Source organism: Periplaneta americana, chromosome 14, assembly GCF_040183065.1.
Source record: "Periplaneta americana isolate PAMFEO1 chromosome 14, P.americana_PAMFEO1_priV1, whole genome shotgun sequence".
In the NCBI taxonomy this organism is placed as follows: domain Eukaryota; kingdom Metazoa; phylum Arthropoda; class Insecta; order Blattodea; family Blattidae; genus Periplaneta; species Periplaneta americana.
Genome location: NC_091130.1, coordinates 89,325,667 through 89,348,160, shown reverse-complemented (window position 1 = coordinate 89,348,160; position 22,494 = coordinate 89,325,667). Strand labels below are relative to the sequence as shown.

The following is a 22,494-nucleotide window of genomic DNA, read 5'->3' as shown; positions in this document are numbered from 1 at the left end:
GTCAAAGAAACTGATAAAAACTCTAAATTTTGTCTTTAAGTATTAAATACAGTATTTAATTTAGAGTTTTTATCAGTTTCTTTGACAATTTTCAGGTTTACTTCTCCGATGAATCAACCTTTCAGTGTTTGATGGACAAAGCAATGTTTGTTCGTCGACGAAAGGGAGACAATTTTACTCCTGGATGCCTGGTTAACACAGTTAAACAGCCAATATCAGTCATGATATGGTCTGTGATATCGGCAAAGGTTCAGGACGACTCTACATTGTTCAGGGAACAATGAAACAAGATCAATATATCCAGGTATTGGAAAACAGGCTTATCCTTCAGCTGAACGAATGGTTCCCAAATGGGGAGAAATATATTTTTATGCAAGATGGTGCACCTTGCCGCACTGCTAGGAGAGTCAAAACGTTTTTGGCTTCCAAAAACATTCCACTTTTGCCATGGCCGGGAAACTCACCGGACTTGAATCCCATTGAGAACGTCTGGGAACTCGTAAAAAGAGAGATGACAAAATAATTTATTACTACCAGAGTTCGACTTATTGAAAGGCTGATGCATGTTTGGAATCACAATGAGAGGATCCAGGAAATATACAGAAGTGTAATGTAAGCATGCCAAAGAGAATTGAAGTTGTAATTAAAGCCAAAGGAGGTCGTACGAAATACTGAAATTTCTGTAAAAATGAGGTGTGGTTGGTTATTTATCAATATTTCTTGAATTAACATTGTTATAATTGTAATTATACATAATATTGTTTAATAATTAAATATGTAATGTGAATTCTGCTTAAGAAAGGAAACCAGAGTTCAAATGAGGAAGTAATATGTAAAATATAGTAAAAATGTGAGTGATTATAATAATGTGGCCAGGTACTGTGTATATATATATATATATATTTTTTTTTTTTTTGAGGTAACGTAACAGTCAATAGATTGTACATTCCACGTACCATGAATAACAAAAGCTGCCTGCCCAGAATATAAAAAATAAAATAAATTTCGAGAATCATTGAGTACTTGGCAAGCAAGAAAGATCGAGATAGTTCCAGTGACAAGTAGATCTAATATTAATGCTTCTATGTAGCAAGAAGAATGCAAACTACTTTCTCAAAGTATTTTTCGCTTGATGGAAGTAGTTTCCGTTTTCCCCGCTAGAGACTAGACGGAATTAGCAATTTTTATCATCTTCATAGCTTCCGCGGACGGAGCCCTTGAGACGGAGCACACTTTGGGAACCGCTGGTTTATACCATACTTCGTCCCTTTTCTCTGGCCATCTCCATCCCTTTCCACTTATTGTCATTGTTGATACGAAATATTCATTCTCTTTAGTTTCCAGATCAGTCCTAATTTCCATTATCTGACCAGGAAAATATTCACCTTCATATTCTACTAGTACATAGTCCTTAACACTAAAACAGTTTATCTGTGTACCACTTTCTGCATCACTCAGTTCTCCACTGGAATAAACGGGAATATCAGTGTTATCATCTTCACTAGAATACTCTTCAAACAGTCTTTTTGCAATTCTCGTTTTCTTTGTTTTGTTGGAAATCGCAGCCTCTGCACTTTCTTTCTTCTTCAGTTCCCTCAGTTCTCTACGTTTTGCTTTCTCAGCCTTTAATTTTTTCTTTCTTTCATTGTAATCCACCCATACATCCGATGTCACTACTGAAGATATCTTTTCTCGTTTACTTTGCTGTTTTCCTTCATATCGTTCAGGCCATATCAGAGCTCTAAGAAATGGTGATGGAACATTTGGATCTGGATTCTTTGGAGGAATTTCAATGGCATCAGGCATAGTTTGCTCTGAGCTACAACTCGGAACAACCGTTATGACAGGTGTACTTGCACTGTTAGGTTGGAAGGAAGAAGTTGATACATTTTCATCCTCATTCACTGTAACATTTCCATTGTCCACAAGATTATTATCTGGTTCCAGTATTGTCGAGTTATGTTTTGGACTAACCTGCTGTTTCATTTTCCTCCAGACATAGAAGAGATTTCTGTCTGCTTCTGGTCCCTGCCATTCCTCTTCTTCTGAAACTTTAAATGACTCTAGAGTTTCTTTTTCAATGAAATTAAAAAAAAAAAACAGAAGGTGCTGCTTCATCTGTTTTCCAGGAGTGAAGGTGGCATTTGAAGCTACTGGAATTGAGGAGATATCATTATTTTGTCCGAACATTTGTACGACTGCTGTAGGGTTCCATGGATATAGTCCACATTTCCGGAAGCCACTCTGTATGATTCTGTCTGTGATCTTTTCTTTAATGACTGAATTTAAAATTCCTGCAAACTGAAATTTCTTCATAGTTTCAGTCTGATTTTTTGTTTTCCAGTCATTAACATGTTTTTTCCAACTCAACTTCAGACTGTGAAACACTGCAACATCAATCGGTTGCAACAAATGAGTTGCGTTAGGGTATAGAGCTACTAGAACAATGTTTTTTTCACGACAGAATTGGCTCAGGTGATAAGATAAGTGTGAAGAATGACCGTCTATGAACAGAAGGACTGGAAATTTGATTTCCTCTGCTTTAAGCCAAGGATAGAATACATTAGCTATGTAGCTATAGAACGTGTCACCAGTATTCCATCCTGAATCTGGGACTCCTATTCCCCATCCTTTGGGTACACTTCTGGCAACATCACCTGGAATCCTATGGTACTGAAATATTATTAATGGTGGAGCTAAAATTCCAGCAGCATTTGCATTGATTGAAACTGTGACACATTCCTTTTCATTATTACCTGCTTTACAGTACACTATCTTAGCACCTTTTGCTGCTAAAACTAAGCCTGGTTTTGGATTTAGAAAAAACGCAGATTCATCTGCATTATAAATCCGCGTTGGGTCTTCTAAAATATGTAGTTTATCTTCTTCTTTCAAGAATGTGCTGACTTCTTCAAACCAAGGATTTAATTTTTGTTGAGAAACTTGAGCTCGAGCACATGTCAAATTTTGAGCTGTTCTTAGTCTAATATTGGGATTTCTGCGCATGAAACTATCAAACCATTTTCGGCCAGGTTTCCCATTTTTAAATGTCTTATTCAGTTCAGCTACCAGTTTCTCAACATTCAAAAGAAATGTTTCTTTGGTTAGAGGAAAACCAGCTGATGCCATATCAAGAACCCACTTGGATAAGAAACTTTTTCTTCTTTAGTGAAAAGAGTATCAGAGCCCATTTTCCTACCTTCCGGATATTTACCACTTGCTTTATACAACAAAGTTGTTTTAGGTACGCCAAATTCTTTAGCTGCACTTGTAATGCTTTGACCTTTTCTCACTGCATTAAGAGCAGCAGCCATGCTTTCCTCAGAATACCGAAGTATAGCAGGTTTTGAGTCAGCCATTTTCTCTATCAACAGAAGAATTTGCTTTAAGAAAACTGCATAAATGCAAGGCAGGCATAATTTTTTGCAAAAATGGTGAACATCAGTTCTATATAAACTAGTAGTCAGCTATAGGATCGACTTGAATGAACTTGATCCAGTAGCTGACCACATCCGCATGACTTTCAGGCTCCAAATTTTGTATTATAATATAACAGATAAAAAGAAATATCTTGAACGTATTTTAAAACAAAAGTTAACTGTACCAGTAGCTGACCAGGTGTTCAGGTACTGGTGCACAAGACATGAGTCCGTACCAATAGTTGACCTACCCCTTAAATAACACAATATGAACTTCATAGCATAATTACTTCTTTTATATGTTACATTATGGATTAAAGCAAATAACTATATCCATAAATCAAGTTAAAAGTCAAATATTACTGACTAAAAGCTTAACAAAACCATGCTTACCTCTTATGGTTCTGCAGAAGCTACTAACAAAATGGATACTGATGATGCCATGTGCAAACAAAATTAATATTGGTTATACTGATTTTTAAGTGTTGCCAATCTAAGTATCCACAACCTTCTCTGTTGAGTTTGGACACAAGACTGGACAATTACTAACACTATAATTTTATGCTGTCTTGATATTCACACTTAAATATGTAGGAGTCAGCTATAGGAGCATGGTCAGGCACTGGTGCATCTACCTTATATTTTATTATCGAAGAATTCTTTAGGTCGAAATTGAAAGAAGAAAAATGTATGTACTTTTAAATAAAGATATTTTGAAGAGAGTTAAAACATGCGGCAACTTAGCCTGGACTATACATAAGCAAAGCAATATTTATTGGCACCGTATTGTTAGTAACAGTCATTCAATTAGTGTTCTGCCCAAGGGCAGGTCTTTCACTGCAAACCCAGCTTTCTCCAGTCTTTCGTATTTTCTACCTTCCTCTTTGTTTCCTCATATATCTTAATGTCGTCTATCATCTGATATCTTCTTCTACTCCAAACTCTTCTCCCATTTACCATTCCTTCCAGTGCATCCTTCAGTAGGCAGTTTCTTCTCAGTCAGTGACCCAACCAATTCCTTTTTCTCTTCCTGATCAGTTTCAGCATCATTCTTTCTTCACCCATTCTTTCCAACACAGCTTCATTTCTTATCTGTCTAACCACTTCACAAGTTTCATTCTTCTCCATACCCACATTTCAAATGCTTCTCTTCATTCATTCATTCATTCATTCCATTCATTTATTTTATTCCATAGATCTTACATGAGCAATGAAGCTTTAAGATGTGGAACATGTCAACATTTTACAATATTACAATTACAATTTTTACAAATTTTTATAGTTTTACAATTTAGTAATTTTCTACAATTTTTACAATTTTGTACAATTTTTTTACATTTTTTTTACATTTTGGCGAGATGTAGTGAGATGAGATGAGGTCCGAGGATTCGCCAAAATATTACCCGGCATTTGCCTTTTTGGTGGGGGAAACCTCGGAAAAACCCAACCAGGTAATCAAATCAAAGGGGTTGATGCCAAGGACTCGCCATAGACCATCCGGCTTCAGTCCCACGGCTGGGGAAAACCTCCGAAGAAACCAAAGTCCAAAGGGGGATCCAACCCAAGCCCGAACGCAGCTCCGGATCAGCAGCCCAGCGAGTCTGTCGACTGAGCTACATCGATGGCTCTACTAAAAGTATACAATACATAGCCAATCAGATTATTAAATTTACAAACGCAAACGATCATTCATAAGTTGAGCTATATTATAATACAAAACAATTTAATTAAATTTAAGGCATAAACAATTCAACCTGTTGTGATATACAGAAATTGATAATACATATCATGCAAACTACTTCAAATTACAAACACAAACAATTTATCAGTAGAGCTATATAGATTACTATTCAATTTAAAGCATATACAATTCATCGGCCAAAACTATACAAATATATACAATACAAAGTAGCATACTTTCATTAAGCTATACAAATTTGTGCAATTAATATCAAGTAGATTAATTCAATTTATAATCATAAACAATTCATCAGTTGAGCTATACATATTACCATTCAATTTACAGTAGGTCTATATACAATTCATCAGTAGAGCTACACAGACTAGTAATCATTTTAAGAACATATACAATTCATCAGCCAAACTATACAAACATATACAATCAAATTAGTTCAATTTACAAACTTATTTTCGTTAAGCTATACAATTCATATGAAGTAGATTAATTCAATTTATAAGCTTAAACAATTCATCAGTTGACCTATACAGTATACTATTCAATTTTCAGTACATACAATTCATCAGTTATGCTAAACAAAAAATGCAATACATAGTAAACAGATTAAGTCAATATAAAAACATATTTTAGTTGAGCTATATAAAATTGTACATGTCATTTAAGTAGAATAATTCAATTCACAAGCATAAACAATTCATCAATTGTGTAGAAGGTATGAGTATGTAGAAATTTGGTTAATTCTTTTCTGAACCTTTTCTCGTTGTTCTTCAAATCTTTAAGATTATTAGGCAGTGCATTGAAGACTGTTATACATGAATAGCGAACTCCTTTTTTAAAACAGCTTAGACTAACAGAGGGTAGATGAAGATCTGATTTATGTCTTATATTAAAATGATGAATGTCTTGATTAGTACTGAATTTATCTTGGTTCTTAATATACAGCATCATTAGGGAAAGAATGTATTCACAAGGTAAAGTCAAGATTTCTAAGTTTCGGAAAATATTTTTACATGAGGTCCTTTTATGCACACTAGCCATTATTCTTATAGCTTTCTTTTGTAAAACAAAAACGTGTTTAGCTTCAGACGAGTTACCCCAGAATATTAATCCATATTTCATTACAGAGTGAAAATATGCAAAGTATGACATTTTAAGTAAGTTTATATCACCAATAGTAGATAAGGATCTTAATGCATAACAGGCAGAGCTCAATTTACGAGTAATACATTCTATATGCATTTTCCAGTTCAAGTGATTATCCAATTCTAAACCAAGAAACTTTGTGCTTATAGATTCTTTGAGATGAGTTCCATTTAATCGAATACTGTAGGAAACCTGAGCACTATTGTGTGTACTAAATTTGACTGCACTGATTTTATCAACATTAAGTGCTAGTTTATTTGCATGGAACCATTCATTCATTAGATTCAGCACTGTATTAGAAGTGTTTATAAAATGATCGTATTGTTTGCTTGAAATAATTACACTTGTATCATCTGCAAATAAAATTACTTTAGATAAATTGTTTATGGTCAAGGCTAAATCATTAATATAAACTAGAAACAACAATGGACCTAAAATTGACCCCTGCGGAACACCATGTTTAATATTTCTAAATTCTGAATAAGTAACTTTATGACTATTTGGTACATTTATTTCTACTTTTTGTTTTCTATTTGATAAGTACGATGTAAACCAACCCAACATCTCATCTTTAATACCATAAAACTTCAATTTTTTTACTAATATACTATGGTCTACACAATCAAATGCTTTAGCCAAGTCACAAAAAATCCCACCTACATGTAGTTTCGAATTTAATGAATTTAGTATTTCATCCACCAAACTAAAAGCAGCATTCTCTGTCGATTTTTGTTTTCTAAATCCAAACTGTTCTAAAACTAATATATTGTTGGACTCCAGGTAATGATATAATCTATTATACATAACTTTCTCAAACTTAACGGAGGGGATAATATTTCAGAACAAGCTTTCAGAACTTTACTTGGAATTTCATCATATCCAGAGGAATATTTTGTTTTTAGTTGTTTTATCACATGCATGATTTCTGCTGCGGTAGTGGGAATAAATTTGAGACCTAAAAACTCAGTGTTAAATGCATCAGTTAGGTAACCAAGTGCAGCATCTTCTGCACAATCTTGAATGTTTAAGTTCTGAATAATATTTATATAGAAGTCGTTAAAATGATTTGCAATTGATTTTGGGTTATCTATTTTACTATCATTGATTTTAATGCAAGTAATATTTTCACTCTTTGAATATCGATTAGTTTCATTTTTAATAATATCCCAAATAGTTTTAATCTTATTATCTGAATTTTGTATTTTTTCATTCAGATACATTTTCTTTGCATCTTTTATAACTTTTGTCAAAGTTTTACAGTAATTCTTGTAGTAATTAAGAACATGAGGATCATCACTATTCCTACTCATTAAATATAGATTCCTTTTTCTAGCACATGATATTTTAATTCCCTGAGTTATCCACATGTTTTTACTTTTGCATTTTTTCACCACCTTGACTGGAAAACATTCATTGAAATAATTCGTAAATGTAGTGAAAAATGCATTAAATTTAGTATTAATATCAATGGTATCGGTACTATATACATTTTCCCAAGATTCATTTTGTAGACATGTATTTAAATGATGAAGAGATTCAGCATTTATAATCCTTTTTTTTATTTTTAGATTAACACTTTGGAATTTTTCACTCATATTGAAAACACTTAGAATTTGTGCATCGTGATCAGACAGGCCATTGACTAATGGTACTGTTGAATAGGAATTCAATCTATTTTATCTATAAATATATTATCAATGGCAGTACTACTTCCAGCTTGTGTTCTGGTTGGAAAACTTACTGTGTGACTAAGATTATAAGTTTCAAGAAGTGAGTTTAATTTTCTTTTACGTGAGCTTTCTGATAGATAATCTATGTTTATGTCACCACAGATTACAAATTCGGTACCGGTATGTGGTTTATAAAGTCTTTTCAATAATGAATCTAAGTTAGTTGTAAATTTCTTATAATCTCCCATTGGCGCCCTATAAACACATAAGATAATTAAATTTGATATCTCATAACCAATTTGTATTCCACAGATTTCTTCGTCATAATGTCCTCATTTCTGCCCCATACAATGCCACACTCCATACAAAGCACTTCACTAGTCTCTTCTTTAGTTCTTTTACCAGGGGTCCGCAGAAGATCATCCCTTTTCTACTAAAGAATTTCTTGGCCATTGCTATCCTCCTTCCAACTTCTTGGCAGCAGCTCATGTTACTGCTTATAGTACACTCCAAGTATCTGAAGCTGTCCACTTGCTCTACTGCCTCATTTAGAATTCGCAAGTTTATCCTCTGTATTTTTCTTCCTATGACCATGCTCTTCGTCTGATTTGCATTTATCTTCATCCTATACTGCTTACAGCTGTCATTTAGCTCCAGTAACATATCCTTTAGTATCATTTCTTCTTCTACTAACAACGCCATATCATCAGTAAATTTTATACACTTTATTCTTCTTCCTCCTATCATTCCTCCCATGTTCTAAAAACAGTTCTTCACTAAATCCTCGAAGTAGATCTTGAATAGGGTAAGTGGTAACCCTATTTCACTTCCTTCTGACATTTCTTCTCCTATCCTTACTTTCACTCATTGTTTCAAATAAAGTTTACTGAACAGTCTTCTCTCTTTCCAATCCACGTCAATTTTCTTTAGGATCCCCATCAGTTTATTCCAATTCACTCTGCCAAAAGCCTTTTCTAGGTCCACAAATACTACATACACTTCGTTCTTTTTTTAAGTATCTTTCGCCGATTGTCTGTAGCAGTCCAATTGCATCTCTTGTACCTTTTCCCTTCCTGAAGCCAAACTGTTATTCTTCCAACAGTCCTTCCATCTTAGAATATAAACGTCGATTCAGTATTCACAAGAGAATCTTCGCCAAGTGTGATATTAGACTGATAGTCCTGAACCCCTTACATTTCTTGGCATTGTTAGTAACAAATATGTCATAGCCTATTTATTGGTACCGTATTATTATAAATCTGTCATGATAATAATTTTCCACCTAAAAGTCAATCTCTCTCTCGACTTCACTCCCTCATAAACACAAGTTGATTCTGTTGTTATGACTACATATAAATACTGAGAATTTCAACCATTAGAAAAACAGGTTTTCCTTCAAATTTTAGAATGCCTTTCTCCCATTGTACATTTTATCCAATAGAAAACAGAGTTTACTTTCTCTTAAACTTTATAGATCACGTTTCTCAGGTTATTAAATTTCGGGAGAGGGGGAAACTGAAAGGTGAAACTTAGGGTATGTTACAGTCTCAGTGTCTCATAAAGTTTTTGACAAACAAAAGACATTCTAACACTATAAGATAAGCGGGGTGGTACAAATTGCGATATCTTATAGCCAATTTGAGAGACAAATTTCACTGCACTCATCAATGTCACTTGTTTTATTTTTGAATATATTAGGTCTAAATAAAATGCCAAGGTGTTGTACACCTGGCTGCAAATTCAATTACCAGAAAGGAACTTAGTGGCGATATTTACTTTTCCTCCTAGTGAAGTAACAAAAAACAGGAGTAAGGTTAAGAAAATAGTATTTAAAATTAGCTTACGCATGTACCTATACACATTTGTAAATTGACATTACACTAAATTATTCTAATTCTCTGCTGTAAAATGAATTTCTTTGAGTCCACACCTGTGGAGTAACGGTTAGTGCGTCTGGCCGCGAAACCAGGTGGCCCGGGTTTGATTCCTGGTCAGGGCAAGTTATCTGGTTGAAGTTTTTCTGGGGTATTCCCTCAACCTAATATCAGCAAATGATGGGTAACTTTCGGTGCTGGTCCCAGACTCATTTCACCAGCATTATCACCTTCATCTCATTCAAACACTAAATAACCTAAGCTGTTGATAAAGCGTCGTAAAATAACCTACTAAAATAAAAAAATAACTTTGATTTGTTATTTCACTGTTTTTGAAGTCTTAATCTGTGTGTCCTTTACATGACATTTGATTTTCGCTTTCTATCTCATTGCTAAAAAATTAAAGCATGGCCATTCATTTTACACGATTGTTTGTACTTTTGTTACTTTCTTAGGAGATAAAAGTCTTTTAACTTGTATATTCTTTGACCCTCTGAGTCTCCTTTGAGATCTACTAAAGCGGAAATAAATACATCAATATAAATTTAAAGTTTAAAAATATGGACTTCATAATAAGGAATTCCCAGTAACTAACAATAATGTTAATTCATTGCGTACACTTTTCCCTTTAGACTGCCCCACAGATAAAAGTCACAAGTGGTAAGGTCCGGCGAACACGGCAGCCACAATCCTTTGCTGACAGTCCTTTCTTCTGTGAATCTTTCATGAATTCGTGAGATTGACTCCTGTGAAGTGTGACAGGTCGCCCCATCCTGTTGAAAGACAGTGTACAAGTGTTCATGGGGCGCCAACTGTCTGTAAAATTCCTCAAAGATTCGCATATACACATCATTGTTTACTGTTGTTTCAAAAAATATGGAACCCACAATCTGACTTGCTGACACAGCACACCACACTCCGATTTTTCTATCGTGAAGAGGTTCCTCATGAATCGTACAGGGATTGTATGTTGACCAGTATCTGGTGTTCTGGGAGTTTACATGTCCTGTCAGATGGAACCAGGCTTTATCACAAATGAAATACAGCAGTGAATCCAACATTCTACTCCCAATTGTTTGACATAGCCATGTGCAGTAATTCACATGTTTTGCCTTGTCTTCCTCCTTCAGTTCTTGGACACGTCATTTTGTAAGGCTTCATCCCTATATGGTGTAAAACACGTTGACAAGACATATGCGAAACAATCACTTTTTGTGACAATTTACATGTTGACTTCTTAGGACTCTGGATCATTCGTGCTCGAATATCCGTGATCACAGCAGATGTACGAATGGATGGGGCTCGATTCTTTTTTGCATTTGCAACTGACCCTGTAGTACGCCACTTTTTCACCAAATCCTGTATAGTGCTCTTTGCTGGTATAGAAACGCCATGAAACTTGTTTGCAAAAATGTCCCACATTTCCTTAAATGAACCAGTAGACAAGTACACCTTTCTTGAAGAGAATACATCTCACTGAGATATTTACTTCACACGTCTCAACCAAGTCTTCACGGATTCCGTACTGACAATACAATACAAAACATAGTTGCAACAGCTTTGCAACAATAGGTGACAAATTGGCAGGTGACAATGACTTGGGTCGGTTTTTCGTGCACTTCTCAGTATAACCGTAATGAAAACACAATAAAATGAAAAGAAGTGACGAGGAATTGAACCTGAGACGTTGACATCTGAATTACGACGTTCTTCCGACTGAGCTACAAGAGCACAAGTATAGAAACATCTGCGGAAGAATTGGCCCAATGCCCCTCCAAGTTTTTCTGATGATTTGTAGAAGCTAGTCCAGAATGCGGGGGGGGGGGGGGGCAAAGGCTAATTGGGATTTGCTGGTCTCTAATTGGGTCAAAAATCCTGATAGAACTAATATTTAACCCTCGCGGTGAATTTTGGTGAAGTTTGAAGGGCCCAATTAGTCAAAGAGATGGACAAAGAGGGTCCATTGAGTTCCCCCCACGGTCGCCAGATCTAACCCCTATGTATTTCTACTTGTGGGGAACTGTGAAAGATCAAGTCTATCGACATAAGCCAACATAGCTGTGGCGACTGCTCGTCATTGCGTTATGTGTCTGACTGCCAACGGCAAACATTTTGAACATCCAAAGTAACCATGTGCTTAACTGGAGACAGTACTACTGTACATGTATAATCAGTATTTAAATGTAAAACAAACACATAATAAATAGTTTTCATTTCTTAATGAATATATACTTTTTTGGCGGACTCTGTAATTAAGTAAACAAGTGAAACAAATTAAAATAATAATACTAAAACATTTAGGAATAGTAAATATTAGTGAATAATGAGTTTATTATGTTACTGCTACTACTGCTGCTGCTGCTGCTGCTGCTGCTGCTGCTGCTGCTGCTACTACTACTACTACTACTACTACTACTACTACTACTACTACTACTACTACTACTACTACTACTACTACTACTACTACTACTACTACTGCATTCATATTGTGTTGTATAGTGTAGTAGGTATACAGTATTAAATAGTACTAAACTGTAAATGGGATCGATACCCGGCCCTGGAACAATTTTTTCCCTTGAAATTATTCAAGCCTGCTTCACAGAGAGCTTCTACCTGAAAGCCAGATTTGCATGTTATTAACAGAGCTGTTAAAAAAAAATGTTTTATTTAACGACACTCGCAACTGCAGAGGTTATATCAGCGTCGCCGGATGTGCCGGAATTTTGTCCCGCAGGAGTTCTTTTACATGCCAGTAAATCTACTGACATGAGCCTGTCGCATTTAAACACACTTAAATGCCACCGACTTGGCCCGGAATCGAACCCGCAACCTTGGGCATAGAAGGCCAGTGCTATACCAACTTGCCAACCAGGTCGACGAGTTGTTAAATTAAGTAGTAGTTCATAGGGTAGTACTTGTGAAACTATATGTTTGTTATATTTGTATGTGATATGGGAATTACGGATTTGAACTGGATATTTAAATGTAAAAACAAACACACAATAAATAGTTTTCATTCCTTAATGAATGTATACTTTTTTGGCGGACTCTGTAATTAAGTAAACAAGTGAAACGAATTAAAATAATAATACTAAAACATTTAGGAATAGTAAATATTAGTGAATAATGAATTTATTATGCTGCTGCTGCTGCTACTGCTACTGCTACTACATTCATATTGTGTTGTATAGTATACTAGGTATACAGTATTAAATAGTACTAAACTGTAAATGGGATCGATACCCGGCCCGGGAACAGAAATTATTCAAGCCTGCTTCACAGAGAGCTTCTACCTGAAAGCCAGATTTGCATGTTATTAACAGAGTTGTTAAATTAAGTAGTAGTTCATAGAGTAGTACTTGTGAAACTATATGTTTGTTGTATTTGTATGTGATATGGGAATTACGGATTTGAACTGGAATACATCAAATCCGTCATATCCAGACAAGATTGATGAGAAATAAATAAATATCTCTGCTATAAATGCAGTTGGGAAGGGTATGAATTGATGGACATAATTTATTACACAAATACTGCAAATGACCTAAACATGTGCGGAACAAGTAAAAGTTAATAAAAACTTAAAGCTAAATATAGCAGCTATTATCACATATACCTTCCGATAACTTGTGCATCCCTCTCTGCCTTGTGCTTAAAATCAAAAGTTGGCACATAAGGTGTTTACAGTATTAAAAATATGTACTGTGGAATGATTAAAAGGTGAATGCCAACGAATACTGATAAAAAGAAAGTGCATCATAGCTTCTGGCACTGCTTATTGTTGTTTCAGAGAAGGAGATTGATATATTTAGTATGAGCCATGGATTGTAGTAATTAGTGGCAAGCAGGCAGTCTTTCTACATATGGTAAGAGGCCAAGTATTGGTATTGCTTGTTCTTGAGAATGGCAATGTCGATAATACAATTTTCGAAACTAGTGTTACAGTAGAACTCTGATTATCTGTCACCCTATTAACCGATTGGCGGATTATCCAACTGTTTTTGTTTTGCTTTTATTTCAGAAATAATTTACAAGAAATATTGTTTTGTACATTATATTAGTACAGCCCTAGCATAGGACGGGAAGTTAAAGGAACAAAGACACCCCCCACCCACGTCCTTTTTGCTTATACCGCCTTATAAACAAACACAGAGTAAGGCTCTGTGCATCAGTGGTGGATTTTAGGCCACTAGTGAGAGCTGTAAACTAAGTTCGTAAAAGCCTGATACAATCTGTCAATGAATTCCTCTCCGCTCATACCATACCAAAACATAACTGTCTCAGCTGGGGAAGGTGGAATGGGGAGTTAAGGGGCGATCTGCGGTGACTCAATCGAGTTAATAACGGACAGGTCTGTATTAGTACGTATTTTTTCAAGAGAGCATTATTACAATCCTTTATTGTTACACAGTATGGTCTACTGTTCGAATTGCCATATTGTATAACTTTTATTTTATTTTAATTGTTTATTTTACGACTTTTATCAACTTCGAAGGTTATTAGCGCCAGAATGAGTTGGAGGTGATAATGCCAGCGAAATGAGTCTAGTATCCAGTGCCGAAAGTTACCTAGCATTTGCTCTTAATGGGTTAAGGGGAAAACCCCGGAATAAACCTCAACCAGGATTTGAATCCGGGCCTGCTTATTTTACGGTCATGCATGCTAACTGTTACTTCACAGCGTTGGACCTACTGTATAGCTTCTACCATATAAAATGTCTTCCACTGGTGTCAAGAGAAAATGTATCGAAAAAAGTGCAAATAATTGAATGGTTTGGGAAAGGGAAACTATGGCTCATCTTGCATCAGAATACGAGATTGGAATTATAGCTGCGCTATTTAATAAAAAACAAGGATAAAGTGTGTAAAGTATGTAACTCTACAAATGAGAACTTCATTATTCCTATTTTTCTCTAGACAGTCATTACAAGGAGTTTTCTTGCCCTTAAAAACCCACTGTTGACAACCAAACTAAAATTAGTGAACTGATTCATTACCTAGCGTCTTAAGCACAACACCACAGAGAAAACTACGAAATATTTTATGGTACGGATTATCTGATTTTTTCGATTAACCGTTCAGTCCACCCTCTTCATTACCACGGATATTAGAGGTTCTACTGTATCTGTCTGCTAGTCTCGTCTAACATAACAATCAGTACTGAGAGGCTCTTTACCCAGATCTAAACAGCACTCCCTATATAACTGTTCTTCTTTAATCACATTGTATAATTTATTATGCATATCATGAATTTAATTTTTGTTTGTTTCCCCTCCCTCCTGAAGGAAATACCGGCCTTCAATCTGCTCACTGGCTTATGGGAGAACCTGACAACACGCTGCGATCCAGAAGCACCAGCCCCAGGTATTCCTGCATCAAGAAGATGTCATGGATGTGTTCAGATGTTGAACAGTGGACAGCGGGAGGCAGTTGCATATGTGTGTGGTGGTTACAATGGCACTGAAATTTTCCACGACGTATGGAGACTTGAGCTGCACAGTTTACAATGGACACATATGAGGAAGTGCTATTTGCCGTATGCTGTATACTTTCATTCTGTGGCAATAACTCCAGCTGGTTGCATGTATTCATTTGGTGGTATTGTAGGAGGAGAGAATAATAATAGAAGAACTGCTGATGTGCATTGTGCATGGATGTGTATTCCGAAACTTACAGAAATCTGTTGGGAAGCAATACTCTATTATAACCCAAATCTTCATTCAGCACCTAAGGAACGACTATTGAATTGTGGTTTACCTTTAGAATTTGTTAATAGAATAGAATAGATGAGCTGTTCATAATGTTATCCCAAGTCAAGTCATCTAAAATATTTTATATGTGACTCATAGTCTCATATCTTTATAATATTTAGAAACAACTGAATTATGTTAGTAAAATATTTTTATATATTGGTAATATCATTTGTTATGAATTGATGAAATTCAGTAGTGACAAATCACAATGAAAATGATTTCCCATTTTCTACAAAATGATTCCCTCTGAGGATAGGAAGGAAGGTGATTCTTTTTAATTTTCATGTCTAGGTGTAAGTTTCTTAAATTTAATATCTTCATTACATTAACAACATTATTTTCGAGGGGGGGAAGAAAGAAAAGCAAAAATGTATGGGATAGAAGCTACCATTTGTGGCCATTTTAAGGTAATTTTATTTTTACAGAAACTTAAACCAATTTTTAAAAAACATAACAGTAATATTGCAATATGTTTGTATCTTAGAAATATAATTAATTAATATTAATTTAGCAAAAGACACAACACTTAAATAATTTACAAGTTCACATTCTTAAAAGAAAGAAATTTTAATTTTTACTAATTATGACTGACAACTTTGAATATCTATACAGAAGTTTGATACAGTCACGTCATGACTTATTGTATATTGGATTTAAGAAGTCTGCTCAAAAAGTGTCCGACCTTGACCCAGAAAAAAATGGCATACCTAATTACATTATATCCTTGAAATAATAGTGAGGTTTTAAATATTTATATAATTGCAGTAAAACATGATACAGATGTGAGATAGCCACTAAATGAAAGACTAACTTCACAAAGTTCTGTTCTGTAATGGTTCTCATGGTTACCTATCAATAGATTGTTGTAGATTTTTATTGTTAGTCAACAAGTGGAGATCAGAAGAAAATTGCAGTGCATTTCATGACTTACAAATTTGAATCAATTATTCTTGTCCATTATGAATACCATTGTGTTATTAATGAGAATGTTTCACATGAAAATAATATCATTGGAATAAACAATTAAAAGAAACGAAAAGCCTTCTAAACAAAATGCATGTGTACAATAAGCAGGCATTTAAAAAAGATGTAGTGCTCTGTGCTCTATATGCAGAAAAAAACTATAGCACAGAAATATTGGAGGGCAAGAATCCTAATGGCTTCATTGTCAGATTCAAGGCATTAAACAACAACATATTTCATAAGGTATTGAAAAAAGTTTGCATTCTACACCTATAAATTTCACTTCACCCAAATGATTATTGCAGGAGATACGATTTTTTTGAGGACTTTCTTCATGAGATAATGACGAATAGTTTTCAAATCATGTAGTGTTTAGTAATGAAATCACTGTTCATGTTTCCAGGCATGTTCGTTGACATAATGTGAGAATATGGACTCGTGAAAATCCATATGCCGTTTTTGATCATGAGCACAATAGTCTTGAAAGTTAATGTGCTCTTGCAACAGATAAAAATTATTAGTCCTCTTCTTTTCTGTAGAATTTATTGTAACATTGTAGAATTATCTGAATGTATGGAATGATTGCAGCACCCCAAATTCTGAATGTGATTGTAATCTTTCAGCAAAGTAGTGTTGTCTGCACTTTTATGGAGTAGTTCAGGTATTTTTAAATGGAATATTTCCACAGAGATGGATCAGAAGGGGCAGATAAAAATCATGGCCACCATCCTCTCTATGAAAATATGTCAAGCAAAAGATATACAGTGTAACCATTCACGACATTAACCATTTGAAAGAGTGAATTAGGAAAGTTTTTCACATCCTTCATTCTGATGATCTTGGTCACTTTTGCAGGAATTTGAGTACTGCTGAGATGTTTGTCTGACAATCAGAGGAATCTAAATCATGTTATACATTTATATTGAATTTCATTACGGTTATATGGAGAGGTGACGAAAAACTGGCCCAAGTACAGACTGCTCATTGTCACCTGCCAATTTGTCACCTATTGTTGCAAAGCTGTTGCAACTATGTTTTGTAATGTATTGTCAGTACGGAATCTGTGAAGACTTGGTTGAGACGTGTGAAGTAAATATCTCAGTGAGATGTATTCTCTTCAAGAAAGAATCGCAATAATGGAGGTGTACTTGTCTACCAGTTCATTTAAGGAAATGCGGGACATTTTTGCAAACAAGTTTCATGGCGTTTCTATACCAGCAAAGAGCAGTATACAGGATTTGGTGAAAAAGTGGCATACTACAGGGTCAGTTGCAAACGCAAAAAAGAATCGAGCCCCATCCATTCGTACACCTGCTGTGATCACGGATATTCGAGCACGAATGATCCAGAGTCCTAAGAAGTTAACAAGTAAATTGTCACAAAAAGTGATCGTTTCGCGTAGGTCTTGTCAACGTGTTTTACACCATATAGGGATGAAGCCTTACAAAATGACGTGTCCAAGAACTGAAGGAGGAAGACAAGGCAAAACATGTGAATTACTGCACATGGCTATGTCAAACAATTGGGAGTAGAATGTTGGATCCACTGCTGTATTTCATTTGTGATAAAGCCTGGTTCCATCTGACAGGACATGTAAACTCCCAGAACACCAGATACTGGTCAACATACAATCCCTGTACGATTCATGAGGAACCTCTTCACGATAGAAAAATCGGAGTGTGGTGTGCTGTGTCAGCAAGTCAGATTGTGGGTTCCATATTTTTTGAAACAACAGTAAACAATGATGTGTATATGCGAATCTTTGAGGAATTTTACAGACAGTTGGCGCCCCATGAACACTTGTACACTGTCTTTCAACAGGATGGGGCGACCTGTTACACTTCACAGGAGTCAATCTCACGAATTCATGAAAGATTCACAGAAGAAAGGACTGTCAGCAAAGGATTGTGGCTGCCGTGTTCGCCGGACCTTACCACTTGTGACTTTTATCTGTGGGGCAGTCTAAAGGGAAAAGTGTACACAAATAATCCAAAATCATTAGAAATCTTGAAGGACAATATTCGTAATGAAATTTTGAGAATTGATGCAGCAGAGTTGCACAAAGTGTATAACAACATGTTAAGATGCGCCCAAAAATGCATTGAAGCACAAGGAGGTCATTTTCAGCACCTAATGTAAAAGACAAAATCGTTTCAGTAAATACAGACCTTTGCATTAGCTTATTTTTTATTTCTTTCATTTGTTGTTTGTATCTGCTTGTGGCAGGCCAGTTTTTCGTGTGCCACCAGGTATAACTATTTAAAACCTCACCATGATTTTACAAGCACACTTACTTACTTACTTACCGGCTTTTAAGGAACCTGGAAGTTCATTGCCGCCCTCACATAAGCCCGCCATTGGTCCCTATCCTGAGCAAGATTAATCCAGTCTCTACCATCATATCCCACCTCCCTCAAATCCATTTTAATATTATCTTCCCACATACGTCTCGGCCTCCCCAAAGGTCTTTTCCCCTCCGGCCTCCCAACTAACACTCTATATGCATTTCTGGATTCGCCCATATATGCTACATGTCCTGCCCATCTCAAACGTCTGGATTTTATGTTCCTAATTATGTCAGGTGAAGAATACAATGCGTGCAGCTCTGCGTTGTGTAACTTTCTCCATTCTCCTGTAACTTCATCCCTCTTAGCCCCAAATATTTTCCTAAGAACCTTATTCTCAAACACCCTCAATCTCTGTTCCTCTCTCAAAGTGAGAGTCCAAGTTTCACAACCATACAGAACAACTGGTAATATAACTGTTTTATAAATTCTAACTTTCACATTTTTTGACAGAAGACTAGATGACACGCATTTCCCATGTTTATTCTGCGTTTAATTTCCTCCCGAGTGTCATTTATATTTGTTACTGTTGTTCCAAGATATTTGAATTTTTCCACCTCTTCGAAAGATAAATCTCCAATTTTTATAGTTCCATTTCGTACAATATTCTCGTCACGAGACATAATCATGTACTTAGTCTTTTCGGGATTTACTTATAACCCTATCGCTTTACTTGCTTCAACTAGAATTTCCACGTTTTCCCTAATTCTTTGTGGATTTTCTCCTAGCATATTCACGTCATCCGCATAGACAAGAAGCTGATGTAACCCATTCAACTCCAAACCCTGTCTATTATCCTGAATTTTCCTAATGGCATATTCTAGAGCGAAGTTAAAAAGTAAAGGTGATAGTGCATCTCCCTGCTTTAGCCCACAGTGAATTGGAAAAGCATCAGATAGAAACTGGCCTATACGGACTCTGCTGTAAGTTTCACTAAGACACATTTTAATTAATTGAACTAGTTTCTTGGGAATACCAAATTCAATAAGAATATTATATAAAACTTCTCTCTTAACTGAGTCATACGCCTTTTTGAAATCTATGAATAACTGATGTACTGTACCCTTATACTCCCATTTTTTCTCCAATATCTGTCTAATACAAAAAATCTGATCAATAGTCGATCTATTACGCCTAAAACCACACTGATGATCCCCAATAATTTCATCTACATATGGAGTTAATCTTCTCAAAAGGATATTGGACAAAATTTTGTACGACGTCAACAAAAGTGATATTCCTCGAAAGTTACTACAGTTAGTCTTGTCCCCCTTCTTAAAAATAGGCACGATTATGGACTCCTTCCATTGTTCTGGTACAATTTCCTTTTCTCAAATTGCAAGTACAAGTTTATAAATTTCTTTAGATAATGCCCTTCCACCCTCTTGTATTAATTCTGCTAGAATTTGATCAATACCAGGAGACTTTACTTTTTCAGATTTTCTATCGCAATTTCGACTTCAGAAAGTGTGGGTTCCAGTATGTATTGCTCAGCAGTTTGTATCTGAATTTCGTCCTGATCATTTCTATTTGGCCTATGTATATTTAGTAGTTGCCCAAAATAGTTTTTCCATCTGTTCAGGATTGAATGAGAGTCTGCAAGTAAGTCACCATTTTCATCCTTGATCACGTTTACCCTTGCCTGATATCCGTTTTTAAATTCCTTTATATCCTTATATAAATCTCGAATGTTTTTATTCCTACTATTTGTTTCTGCCTCATACAGTTTTTCCTTCAAGTAATCTCTCTTTTTATTCCTAAGTGTACGACTTCCCGTTTTTCATTGAAATAATTATCTCTATTCTCCACAATTGGATCCTGTAAGAATTTCAATTTTGCCTGTTTCCTTCTATCTACTACAATGGAACAATCTTCATCAAACCATGGTTTCTTTTTCTTAGTTTCATGCACTACAAGCACACTGTAGTTTAAAATCTGGCTCCCTTTTAAAAAGATCCCTTCCTAGTTAACACACTTCTCCCAGAAATATTTACAGCTAGAAATATTTTTCAAAGTCATTTTTGGTATCTTCATGGAGCACCACGTGACATTAGTCTTGATTTCTTGTGTATCCTCAAATCTCATTTCTTTGAGTGCTATCTTGAATTTGAGAAAGGTCCAAATGTCGCATTCCTGGGGAATAGGCAGACTTCTGAACTGTGCAGTACTTTGAGTCGCCAAAAAATCCAGGATGAGGTATGATGCATGGACTGGAGCATTGTGATGGATCTGACCATCCCCACTTTGCCAGGGTTTTGGTCTCTTGCTTTCAATAGCATCTCGTTATCTCCTTTTTCTGATGATATTGAACCGACATGTCACATGTAACTATGAGGGCTGTTTTAAAAGGTCTAAGAATTAAATAGACAAAAATATTTGCCTTTTGAATTTGGTTTCATTTTTCAACATATTCTCCCTTGAGTTCAACACACTTCATCCAGCGATGTCCCAGTGCCATAATGCAGATTCCTCAAGTTTTGCAATGTATTTCTCCATTTCTACTTTCTCTTCTTCATCCTAGAAAATATCCTTCCACCGAGGAATGTTTTAAACTGTGGGAAAAAGGTGAAAGTCTAAGGGTGCCAGGTCAGGCAAATAAAATGGATGAGGCAGCAGATTTTGGGTTTTCGATTTTTGCCATTGCAGCAACACGTTTGTGGGCAGGCATTGTCCTGATGAAACATGATTTTCTTCTTCTTTAAGCGCGGTCTTTTTTCACGAATGTTTTTGTCCAGTTGGGCTAAAAGGTTAGCATAAAATTGTCCATTTATAGTTGATCCAGTTGGAAGATAATCTATCATCAGGATTCGCTTAGAATCCCAAAAAATCACTTTGATTTGACAGCTTTTATCTTTTTGGTGAAGAATCATATTGCTTCGACTGTTTTGATTGTTCTTTTGTTTCTAGCATGTACTAATTTATCGAAGATTCATCTGTAGTTATTAATTTGCACACAAATTCTGTTGCATTGTTAAAATGAGCCAGACATCCATTGGAAATTTGCATATGCATTTGCTCTTGATCTAATGTCAACAGGTGTGGCTTCGGTGCTGGACCCCGGACTCATATCACTGACATTATCAGCTTCATATCATTCAGACGCTAAATAACCTGAGATGTTGATATAGCGTCATAAAATAACCTACTTAAAAAAAAACAGGTGTGGCACCCATCTTACAGACAATTTTCTCTCCTCGATGGCGAAATATACATTTATCTGAGATGTCTACAGCTTCGGCAATTTCACGTTCCTTCAGACTGCATTCCTGCAAAACTATATAATGAACTTTTAAAATCATGTCTGCCATTTAGTTGCTGATTTTGGCCATCTGCTAAGTTAGTCATCATCTAGGCTCTCATGACCACGTTTAAATTCAATAGTCCACTTTAACACAGTAGCAAATGATGGAGCAGAGTCCCCTGATGTGTCTCATATTAGCATGGATTTCTTTAGCCTTCATTCCCTTTTTCACTAAATACCAAATCTCTATTTTTCAGTACCTTTACATCTGCTCTTCTTTACCTGCCTCTCAATGCAAAACAAACTAAGAAACCTGGGTGATACTGTGCACATGTTTATTTGAAGGGTGGGGGATTTAATAGACGTGCGAAGTTTCCATCTGTTGGTC

At 35.6% G+C, this 22,494-nt stretch overlaps 1 protein-coding gene across 2 annotated transcripts in view; it reads left to right on the top strand.

Annotated features, from left to right (window-relative positions):
• slim (scruin like at the midline) overlaps window positions 1-15,906 on the top strand; it is a 46,793-nt gene extending 30,887 nt beyond the window's left edge. Inside the window, exon 3 of one of the 2 annotated variants that reach the window (XR_011335906.1) lies at window positions 15,090-15,226. Coding sequence is in view for 1 of the 2 variants with exons in the window: in XM_069845721.1 (XP_069701822.1) it covers window positions 15,090-15,590 (501 nt within the window). In the remaining variant the exon portion in view is untranslated. Of the gene's footprint in view, window positions 1-15,089 lie in introns of both variants that reach the window. The other variant, XM_069845721.1, reaches the window with a different exon arrangement.
• The last annotated feature ends 6,588 nt before the right edge of the window (window positions 15,907-22,494 follow it).